This window comes from Manis pentadactyla, chromosome 1 (genome assembly GCF_030020395.1).
Source record: "Manis pentadactyla isolate mManPen7 chromosome 1, mManPen7.hap1, whole genome shotgun sequence".
Taxonomy (NCBI): Eukaryota; Metazoa; Chordata; class Mammalia; order Pholidota; family Manidae; genus Manis; species Manis pentadactyla.
This window is the reverse complement of record NC_080019.1, coordinates 219,830,035-219,842,225: the sequence shown is the minus strand read 5'-3', so window position 1 is coordinate 219,842,225 and position 12,191 is coordinate 219,830,035. Positions and strand designations below refer to the sequence as shown.

Genomic DNA, 12,191 nt, shown 5'->3' with positions numbered 1-12,191 from the left:
AAGACTCCAATAAGGCAATGAGTATTATTAACCCCATTTTACAGATTGGCCCAGTGAGGCTCTTAAAGATTAGTCTTTGCCACTGATACAGAAAGAGGGAGGATGAAGATTCCAACAAGCCCCATGACTTTGGAGCCTCCTATTTAATTGGACTTGGCAAAAAGACATCAAGGAGCATCCCTCTGAGTGCTGAGATTTCACTGTGTACTTATGAAGCCCTATCTAAGATCCAGACGTGTGTGCATGCACACATGCAGACACACCAACTGGCTCGAATATATAAGGTGTTTACAAAGAAATGTTTTCACAGACTTGTCTTTGCAACTGCTGCAATGCACATGTAATCACTGTTGTTTATTATCATAACTGATGTTTTGGTACTTCAGAAATAAAATTGATCTAGTGGGAATGTGATCTCCACGACTGTAATGATAACCCCGTCCTGGCGTACTCCTTGGGGAGTACTGAGCACACTGGCAGCTGTACAAGGAGAAACTTATTTTACAAATCATTGTAAGAACAGTGCTGAACTAGCCAGTGGCCTGATAGCCACGGTGCCCCACATTCCCTGATGGGAGCCAGGGGCTGATTACCACCTGTATTTTCCTACTCCAAGGGGGGTCTAAGAAGGGATAGGGAATAGTCTTTAGAGACAAAAGGGAATTGGTATCCATCGTTTAAGATGTGATTTCCTGGTTTGTATCCTGGCAGGCAGTTTAGCATAGCCGTTGAGAGCATGGGTTCAAATTGTGGTTCTAGCCCTTTGATGTGTTTGGGCAAGTTGTTTCTCATTTATCTCACCTGGAAAATTGTTACAATAGTAGACCGACCCTGATAGGATTATTGTCAGGGGTAAATAAGTCCATGAAAAGCCCTGAACCCAGTGCCTAGAACCCAGTAATCACTCACTCATTGCTGGTTGCAGATGTCATCCTTTCCACCCTTTAGTACTAATGGGCTTCAGTAATGTTGATATTTTAGGAGTAAGTAACTTCTTAGAGTCAAACTAAAGAGTATTATTTCTTTGGGTAAGAAAAGGCCATAAGTCTCCTTGGGTTGCTTTGCACAGTTTTTCCTTATATCTCCTCCATTGCCCTTTTTCCTACAGATGGATGATGTAATAGATGACATCATTAGCCTGGAGTCAAGTTATAATGAAGAAATCCTGAGCTTGATGGATCCTGCCTTGCAAATGGCAAATACGGTATTGGTGACTTTTTTTTTTTTAAAGAAAATCTTGAGATATTTATAGTGTTCTCTCCCTTTTCTTGAACTTTAGTTAATCGTTGTAATTCATTGAGAAATTTCTTATTAATAAAGAAGTGAATTATCTCAGGATGACAAATAGGTGACTTTAACATCAGAAATTAAGAATTTCTCATGAGTCTATCAGTACCCTCATGACAAAGCTCTACATTCCCTGGAGTCCAGTATACTTGTGGTAGGGTGCTAGGCCTCCCACTTCCCCTTGACATCTAAAGCCCCACTTAGTACAGTGCTACCAAGGGAAATGCTATGGTTTGTACTCTATACAGTAGTTTTCTAGTTGGCCTGAAAAACTAATGCAGGTTATAAAGACAGTACCTTACTCAGCACAGGTGCTAGAGTGACATTTGAATTACCTTTCTTGAACAGCAAAATTTATTCCAGTTTTAGTTAATAAACCAGTGGTCATATTTGCTCTTATATGTTACCTGTTTCCATCTATAATTGGAAGCCTTGCCTGTATTTATTTGCTCTTACTCCTCACATTGGTATCTTATGCTTACTCTTTGCCAGTCTTAATGCAAATCTTAGTCCTTGCAATAATTCTGTGAGTGTCATTCTTGAAATAATATTCTGAATCAAGTTGGGGGTGGTATTACTGCCCCCAGTTTTAGGGTTAGAAAAGGTTAGCTAGTTGCACAAGATTCATAGATTGGCTGTGTCAGAGTTGGGGCCCCTCAGTAGATCTTTGAATGGCTAAGTCCAATCCTTTTCTCTTTCTTCTGTAAGCTTTTCCATGAGACTGTCACATTCTTTAATAACTAGAATTTAAAAACTAACTTGCACAGGGGAGGGGCAGCAAGCACTTGTTGTTTAATGGGTATAGAGTTTCAGATTTGCAAGAAAACATTCTGGAGATCAATTTCACAGCAGTGTGAATATATTTCACACTACTGAACTGTACACTTAAAAATGTTTAAGATGGTAAATTCTATATCTATTTTTTAAAAGACTGAATTCCTATAATTCTCTCAGCCAGGGAACATGACTGCCCTTAATTATTTATACCAAAATTCTTGGTAAACTAAATTTTTATCACTAGAAGTTTCTTTTCTTTTCCACCTTGGTCCAGTTCTTTAAGTTCAGTTACTTAAAGTCTTGAGGGGTGAGGACTCTCCTGGAAACCTCTCCGAGGATCTTTAGTTTTGGCCAACTTCTTACCGTTGATTTTGAAAGAACTAAATGTTCTTCTATTGTGACAAATGTTTCCATGCCAGACTCTCCCCACCCTCTTTGAGTTCGTGGTTGACTTTTGTGGAACTCTTCTGCTTCCAACTTCGTGCTTCCCATGAGGCAGACTACACTTGTCAGCAGTCAAAATCTTAGGATGAACATGAGCAAAACACTTGGGGGAGCTTGCACTAGGGAATTTATAAATATACTCAAAGACATGGGTTTATTTACAATGTGTTCAACTCCCTAGCAGCATTAATTGGCAATGGCCTAGTCACCCAAAAGAACTTTGCTGATGGGGGTGGTCATTTTGCCAGTGGGGTCAAGTGCATAGTTGGGTACACTCAGGAGGACTATAGAATTGATATAGTTAAAAAAAAAATTACTGCTTTTTTTCTCCAGTAGTGAGGACCTTTGCAGTCATCTGAGCCAAACTAGTACTCACACATCCATCCTCTGCATTCACCATAAAAATATCAGAAATACAGCTTCTTAAAATCCTCCAATAAAAGATACTAACCATAAGAAAAGCAGTAAAGCACAATGGTTAGGAGTTAGAATCTGTGATCAGATCTGGATTCAGACTCCAAGTCAGCCATTCACTGTGTGACCTTGCATTACTTAGCTTCTTGAAGCCCTGTATTTCCCCATCTGTAAAATGGGACTGACAATTGTACCACCTTCACATGGTCATCTTATATGTATATATCACATTTAACATTGGAAACATAAGTTGTGCTCAAAAATGTCTAAATTGATAAGTGTAATTTATTATAATATAAAATAACTTTGATAGTATTTTATTCAGGTGGTATTCATTGAGCACCTAATGTGTCCAGCGCTATGTTAAAATAACATCATACTTAACAATTCAGATACTCCTCACAATAAGTCCTTGTGAATTCCAGACATGGGCCCCAGTTTGCCTCATAGAGAACTTGTCTTCATGACTCTTCTGAAGACAGTTGTCATGACCCCCATTTGTGTCTCTCCTTTAGACCCGATATCCATGTCTCCTCAGTTAGTCTGCATTAGAGTAGTCATCTTACTCCTTTGTTATCTGATTGCTCTGAACTAATTTTCAGATTGACTTAGCCTGATACATCACCAGTACTGGGCATGGTACTGTGGGCTCAGGCGAGTAAGGTTTGCTTCCTCTTTTCAGGGGCTTACCAGTCTAGAAAGAAGAGACCACCTCAGACCTTAATTGCAGAAGGCTAATTCAGGAGCAGAGGGGCCATATCAGGGGAGTTCCCAGATCAGAGAGATCCCCTAGGCAGAGCTGAATTCATTCCCAGCCAGGAGAGGAGTAGCCTGTAGCCACCCTTAGAAATCACTTACTTTGTCCCAGTGTCCATTTTTCTTTTATATTCCCACCATGGAAAAGGCTAAATGTGGTCCTAAAAGAGCCTTCACATGACAAACTATTTCAACATTTTGCTATTAGGGGAAAGATGATATAACGTATAGGTTAAGAACATAGACTCTGAGCTAGATATCTGAATTTAATAGATATTCTTGAGTGAGTTATTTAACCTCTCTGCCTCACTTTCCTTGCCTGGAACATGGGGATAATAATAGCATATAAAACAATGGAATCCATGTGAAAATTCTAAGAGTTACACAAAAAGCATTTAGAATACTCCTTAAGCTCTTACTGGATGTTAGTTACTAGCTCTTACTCTTGATAAATTTGGGTTTTGATTGTCACAATTAAATGACAAAACTACAACTTACCAACATTTTAATTTTTTTCCCCATAATGAAGTTTAAACTTAATATTCTTCATGTCAGACATTTTACCCCTTTTGTTTTATTCTTTGAAATGCTTTATTTCAAGTCAACTTCTTAAAAAACATGAAGTGGAAGAAACACTTACAGAGGAAACTATCCTAAGGGAATTACAATCTAGAAATAACCATTCTGAGAGCACAAGGGCCCTCTTGTACCATCACAAACAAAGAATAAAAGTCCCAGTTTTCTTGTGCTAACAGTACTCAATTGATATTCAGAGAAGGGGACCGTCCAGAGAGAAAAAAATAATAACATTTTACAATGATCATTTGCTTGGAAAAATATTCATTTTGGTGGAGCAGAACATTGAAGAACATAATTTAGACCAAGTTGGAGGCACAGAACCATGTGTATCTACCTTCTCTTTATTTGTCCCAATTAGACTGTGGCTTTGATCTGTCCATCCTGTAGTTTGTATGCTGGAAGTGAAATCTTGTCCATCAGATTAATGTACTGGATAAAAACCCAGCAAAGACATACGTATCTATGTTAACAGAAGAAACCGCTTCCTCTTTCTTAGCTCCAGAGGTGTTATTTTGACTGATTATGATCTTAACTGTGTTCAGGGGGGGTTTTTCTAACCCAGAAGGAGAACTATAGAATCTGTTCTTTCATATGCATGGTGAGGAGACTGGCCTTTAGTTAGAAAGCTGTATTAATTTAATCAAGCTTCCTTTTTTGTAGCTTCAATGAGTAACAGCTGTTACTACAAAGAACCTAAGCCACCAGTTAGGGCACGGGCTCTCAGCCCTGGCACTATGAACATTGGCGATGGATAATTCTTTGTTGTAGGGGGTGGCCTGCCCATTGTAGGATGTTCAGTAGCATCTCTGGCCTCCCGCCACTTGATGCCATAGCACCTCCCCCCAAACTGTGACAACCAAAAATGTCTCTAGACATTGACAAGTGTCTTCTGCAAGAGGGGAAAACTCACAATGGGGAAGCACTGATTTTGGGTTCTGACTCGTCACCCCAGCCCTGCAGATCTCCTGATTGCTGTGTTTAGATTTGTATTGCAGTTGAGTAAAATTGGTGTGATGGTCAACTGGATACTTGGTAATTAACATAGCAGGTGGTTTTGCTGATCAAAGAGAAAATTAGCTTGACTGTCCAAACTGTAGAATGGGAATAGAAATTTTCTAGAAATACATAATTTTCTAGGGAAGTATAATGTTAGTAAACACAGCAGCTTATCAATCACTTAAGTAGCAGGCACTGTTTCACCGACTTTATCTCTTTTAGTTCTTATAAAACCCTGTGAAATGGGTGATAGGATCACCACTCCTCAAAGGGCCACATCACCCCTCAGAGAAGTTAATGTCACACAGCAGGTTAGTACCAGCAGCAGGTTTTAAACTAGGGTCTCTGACTCCTAAGCCCAGATTGCCAAATGCTGTACTATTCATTTGTAAATTTGAATATCCACACTTGGTGGCAAGCAGCAGGTGTAGGAGGAGGGATGGGGGTTATTTGTTTAAGTCCACTTAGAGATTAATTGGAAACTGCCACTTCTAATTGGTTAATATTGGCAGGTTGATACTGCTCCCCAAATATGGCTATTAATATGATGCACGGACTTCTTACTAAAAACCTCCATTCAGACATAGCTAGAACTGTGACTTTTTCTTTTTTTTCTTCTGTAAAATTGGTACAGTAACATCCTGAAGGTGCCTTTTTAGTTCTGTGTCTGGCACAGAGTAAGTGTCCACAAAATTATTTTTTTCCCAGTAAAATATTCTGGCAGGCTCTATGCTGCCAGCTCCTAATCAGCAAGCATTGGAAAAGCAGCTGAAGTGGGAAATCTTTTAGAGAACTAGATACAGGGTTATAAGCTGCTTCTTCAACTAGAGGTAATAATGTCTGACCTCAGTAGAGTGCCTGGTAAGGCTTCTTGGTATAGTGAATTTAATTCATCTCCCTCTGTGGGGGCCACTGCTGTCCATCCACGCAGGTCACAGCAACTGTTTCTTAAGTTTTTTGCCCTCCCAATCAGTTTCTTTCTGGGTCTTCCCCAGTCTGTCTCTCCTACCCCGACCCACCTATCTGTCTTTCTACCTCTTTCTCTCTCTCTCTGTATATGGATCTCTCTCTACCTGTTTCCACCCCACTTTTGTGTCTTTGTCTCTGTCTCATTCCCAGTTTTTAATTTTTCTCTCTCTCCCCCTCTTTCTCTCTTTCTGTGCTTCTGCACTTATTAAGAATATGTAATGTATCATCTTCCTTTAGAATGTAGTTGATACATCTTTTCTTATCCTGGAGAAGTTTGTAATTTGATGTCTGTTCGTGGTAGATCCTTGATGAATTAGAGTTTTCTTTAAAGCTAGCTTCACATACCACTTGTCTATTAATTGTCCCTAACAAATCATCATAGCACAATTGCATGTTTTAGTTACAATTTGAAAACAGTACACGTGATTTGTATTTGTGGAGCTATGGGAAGAACTCTTTTTTAGTTTGTTGCATTGACTTTTGAAGTCACATTCCTGGTGTATTAATACCCATTACTTCTCCCAAAACCTGAAACTCCAGAATGATAGGATAAATCTGTGCAATCTAGAGGAGTCACGAGATGTCATAGCAGCTTTTTAAGTTTCAACTCTGACTCTTCATAGTGCTGTATGGAGACGTTTGAGTGCCTTTCACTCTGCTGTGTTAAGTTGGACAAGAATAGAACTGAGCACTCACTGGGCACTCCCGACCCTAACATGATGACTTATTTCAAGTAAAACTACTTAGTGAAATGACAGCTCGTAAGCAAAGTCAAATTTTATCAGTTTCTTAGCTAGAAGGCCTTGAAATGTGGTTCAAGGGCATTTTAAATGATCATAATGCATTGTTTATATGCATCTTTGTTGTGCTATATGTATGTTACATGTTATGTACCTAGATCCTGCCTTCAAAAGGGAAAAAAGACTGAGTAGAAGAGAGATGTGCTCTGTTGATCTGTGTGTCCTCCCTGTCCCCAGAACCAATCATATAAGAGTGTCATATTAACCTATCAGAAAGTACCTTATTCTAGGTATAGCCCCTCCCACCTCTAGCTAGGGGTTTAGTTCATAAATTATTTAGAAGTCATGATGATAATAGAGGCCAGTGGATACTGATGAGGGGAAACACATCTGATTCTATTTTTATTTTGTGGGATATTTTCATCTGTATGTTAATGGCCATTTGAAAGAATGAGAAGTAGAGTATTGCAGTACAATTTTTACTAATGCCTCTTGGTCACTACACATTTTAATCACACTTAAATGCTATCTGTATTTGCTTTTTTCTGATGCAGAGTAGAATTCAAAAAGTATAATTAAAGGTAAGAAGGGCTAAATGACATAAATTCTTACCCAGGGAAAATAGTTATAGAAATTGTTTGAATTAAACTGGATATGGGAAGTTTCTGCTGTGGAAGTAGTGAGGTCACTAAACTGTGTTCCTGTAGTTAAGAGGTGGGAAAAGGGTATGTCTTGGGCTGCTGATGTCTATACAAACGGGCACCTCAGATTCCTCCAGTGACCTAGTTACAGGGACATGTGTTTATGACAGAAGGAAGTCAGTATCTGGGAAAAAAGTTCATTACTTTCAATATGTTCATTTCAGAACTAGAGGAGAAAGAAGCCAGTTTGAGAAAGCTAACTGCTTCTTTTCCTTTTTTTTTTCAAGTGCAAATTTATGTTCTTTTATTAAAGTCATTGGGCTCCCTCTTGTGGCTTTGTGAAGGATTTCAGTTTCAAGGAAAATAATTTCTCTAGCAATAAGGAAACGATTTCTTTTCCAAAAGGAAAACACTTTTTATTGTTTTTCCTTATTAAAGGAGGAGGGAGAAGAAGGGAGAGATGGGGAGAGGGAAGGAAGAAAATTGACTTAGGCAAAAAACCCAATTGGTGAAAAAGTCAAGCTCCATTGAACCCTATTTTACAGTAAGAGCTAACATTTACAAAGCATCTTCTATATGCTACGATATATGCTAGGTAGTGGGTTTGCCACATTATCCATTGTCTCCATGCTCGGAATAAACCTATAAACTAAGTAGTATCACCATGTTATGGGTGAGATTCTGCATCCATTTTTCTCTCAAAGTTAGGTAGACAGTGTATATGTGAGTGAATGAAAAGGTAAACATTTCATGCTTTCTTATTTTAAAAATGACTTTTTACATCAAACTACTTCTTTTAAATAAAGTCTGTAATAGGATATTGGTTTTAGCTGAATAACTTGTGAATTGTTCAGTTATTCATTTCCATTACTGGTTTTCTCTCTCTAGTTACCTGTCTCTGGAAATTTGATTGACCTTTATGGCAATCAAAGCCTGCCACCCCCAGGCCTCACCATCAGCAACTCGTGTCCAGCCAATCTTCCCAACATAAAAAGGGAGCTCACAGGTAAATACCCTCATACATGTGCTTGTTAGAGGGGATTATCTTTTAACTGTCTGATAAGCAAAGCTATCCAAGTAGTGACCTACAACTATTTCTAACTGACCGACATACTTATTTAGGTCTATGCAACAGTTGAAACATTGAGCAATATTTCAGATAGAGGATTTATACTTAAAAATTCTTATTTCTAGTATTTCCATTATTCCATGGCACCATTACTCTATGATACCCATCATTGTGTCTATGGCTGCTCTTCCCTTTGGGGTGAGGGCAGCAGGCAACACTTTGCATTACAAAATGCTACCACAGAATCTTAGGTTTGTTTATGTTACTCACCAAGCCCCAAGAGGCATTTGAGTTTGAGAACCCTGGTCTGAATTTCCTTTGACACACATTCAAGCCCACAGTTGGGATAAAGCAAGACTCTATTTCTTATATCTTCATACACCTTCCTGATATTTTTGCTGTATCATGTGGATAAGATTTGTTACACAGAGTAAAAAAAAAATTATAAAATGTTTTTGAGGCAAGTGTGAATTACCTATTTCACTATTTTGTTTAATGCTTTAGGGAAGGCATTTGGCCATAAGGACATGACAAAACTATGTTAGAACTGACATTCAACCATGCCGAATTTTATTGCCCTCACCTCATCCCCCTTTTAAATATTTGGTCCTTGCATCGTGCAGGATTGGGTGAACAGACTGAGGGAATGGAATCTAGATTTTGTGCAGAAATTCCTATTCTGTTCACTGGTCTCTTTTTAAAAACATACTTTGGAAGATTGTGGCAGGAGAAAGACATTAAAAAAAAACATTGATGGGTTAAAAAAATTAATTAGTATGTAAAAACCATCAAAACCTGATAAACAAATAGGTACCCTACCAGAAAGGGAAAGTACCAAGTGTTAGAAAATATGCTAAATAATATCTGTATTAAATAATGATACAGTATGGTCAGACTGACATGAATAAAATTCTTATTACTTGAGGACAAAGTGAAGTTTTGAATTTTGTGTATGATTGTTTATTCAACAACAGAAGAAAACAACAGAGGCAAGGGATGAGGTGGGAGCAGTGGGTGAAGGGGGTATCAATTGATTTTTTAAAAAGCAGATAAAATGGACTATTATATAATAAATGTATTCTGGAGTCACTACTATTTTAGAAGATGACTAATCCAGACAGGACAAGGGTTAAAATGCCAGCAAAAGTAGAAAATGGACACGAATTAGGGTTTTAACCACCAATAGCTTGAGAGGCAGGATGATGCAGCAATAAGGGAACAGGCTTAGGAGTCAACAGATATGACCTAAGAGGGTGGGAAAATCATCTTTATTGTCCAGCTTTCCCACCTGCGTCAGGGTCCCATCAGGAAGGAGAAAGCATGCAGTCATTTGAACATGGAAGATTTAAAATAAAGAATTGTTAACCACGTAGAGGCACTTAGCTACTAAGAGAGGATGAATGCTCAAGAACAGCCTAAGACTGGGGACGTACCTGGCCCAGGAGAGAGCCTCCTCCCCAAGGCAGGGGTCAGGCCCTGCTGGCAGGGAGGTGGCTGCCGCCCACTGGGTGGCAACAAGTGTTCTGGGTTGCCGACCAGAGCTGCTTCACAGCTGCTGGGCTGAGGGTGACAGGCACAAAGCCACGGGGGGCCGGGCAGGGTTGGCAAGCTGAAAACAAAAAAACAAAAAACAAAAGCAAACCAAAAGACAACAAGAAAAAAGTTAAGACACTGAAGTGGAGAGTGTGTAAATAAAAGCTGCCTAGCCTGTGTGTGAGAAAAAAAAAAAATGGTTTAGGTTGACCTTTGCAAGTAAAATAATACAGCTTCTGAATATATAGAAATTCAGAAGCTGAATTATTTCAATGTATATGCATATATACTTATGAATATAATACATATATATGTACATTATATATGTGTATATATACACATATGTAATAACATATGCATACATATGTTTCTATGGCTAAAGTTTGGTAAAAAGATTTCTATTTGGAGGTATAATTCTGAATTATGGTAGTGTAATGTTTCAGGTATCACTTCTGAAAAGAAAGTAACAAAGGTTCCTGGATCCTAAGATTAATCAAACAACATGTTTTATTCTGTGTTTTTTTTTTCTCTCTTTAAAGGCAAAAAGTAATCCCTTACCACAAAAATTTCACAAGAGATACTGTCAATAGGCCAAATGGAGTTGTCACCAAATGCCTTTGTACCCTGTTCCTATTTTTGTTTCTATAAACTCATACCAGTAAATAGTTACTCCTGATTTCACTCTAGCAGGTTCTGATGGAACTTGGCTCCAAGTTCTAAAAAAACCAGTCCATTCCCATGAATCAGCTAAAGATCCAATTTGGGAGCTTCTCTACCCAGTTTCCATGTCAGTGTGTTACAAAAGCATCAAAAACTGAAAAGTTCTGTTGCCTGAAAAGAAAAGTTGATTACTGACAATAGGATACAAATGGCAAATTTCCATAGCTTTCTAGTTACTTATTTTTTCCTAGTATGTTTACAGCATGTTGGACATCTTTGTTACTGGTATTTTACCATTTTGTAGAAGCCAAGTTTTTGCATTTGTTGGCTATATATTACATTTGAAAAAAGCAAGCTTTTTAAAAGTCATAATTTTAAAAACTGTATTTTTATTTAGAGTCAAGTCAAATAAGCTTCTATATGTTTAGAAAATTAGATGTTTTGTGTTTTATGTTTCTGTGTGCCTTGAACAGTTCCAATTTCTAATTACTTCATTCACGTGCACAGCGTGTATTTTTCCCACAGAGTCAGAAGCAAGAGCATTGGCTAAAGAGAGGCAAAAAAAGGACAATCACAACTTGAGTAAGTTGGGTTTATATTTGTGATATTTGAGAGTGGAGTTGGTGTTCCCGCTTACATGAAAATTTTCCCAGAAATTTTGAAGGGAAATTGATGCCTATAGCTGTTAAAGATACAATTTCATGAAATTATTTTCCAGAGAAACCAAGGTATATATTTTTCCTATATATTCTGAGATCAAATTGAATTTTTTCTTTCAGCATGTTGAAAAGTATTTATTTTCCTTGCTTATGGTAATGGGGTGTGTGTGTGTGAATGTGCGTGTCTGTGTGGTGAGGGGGAGCCTTGATCCCCAACTACCCAATTATAAGTGTTACTCACACTGGAACTTATTAACAAAAGGGGATGTGGGATCACCATCTCCAGTGAGATTTGAAAGAAAGAAAGAAAAAAAGAAACATCTGGAGGGGAGTCAACAGGTGAGATAGCCTCCCAAATTTCTGACTTTACCTGTGACTTATAAAAAAAGGTCTTCTAATATGTAAATTTTTTTATGTGTTTGATTTACTCTTGATCAAATCTTTTAACTTTTTCCTATGAAAATTAAGGTTTTGTTTCATAAGTAAAAGAGGCTGCACAGTTAGGAAATAACAAGGATTGGATTTAGAGGTAAGGAATAGTTTGTGTAAGTGTGCATTTTTCATCTCAGGGCCTTCTATCCTTTTTTACCTAAATTGATTTTTAAGAGTATAACTTAAGTGTAAACATTTTTTACTTCTAAAACTGATAGAATGAGGCCAGCACTTA

The 12,191-nt window shown here is 38.0% G+C and overlaps 1 protein-coding gene across 13 annotated transcripts in view; it reads left to right on the top strand.

Annotated features, from left to right (window-relative positions):
• Positions 1-12,191, top strand: part of MITF (melanocyte inducing transcription factor) — a 202,440-nt gene that overhangs the window by 173,659 nt on the left and 16,590 nt on the right. For 10 of the 13 annotated variants that reach the window (XM_057507459.1, XM_057507455.1, XM_057507452.1 and 7 more), the window contains 3 exons: positions 1,109-1,204; positions 8,492-8,609; positions 11,373-11,447. In XM_057507459.1, coding sequence (XP_057363442.1) covers positions 1,109-1,204; positions 8,492-8,609; positions 11,373-11,447 — 289 coding nt within the window. The remainder of the gene's footprint in view (positions 1-1,108; positions 1,205-8,491; positions 8,610-11,372; positions 11,448-12,191) is intronic. The other 3 variants (XM_057507471.1, XM_057507453.1, XM_057507477.1) reach the window with 1 other exon arrangement.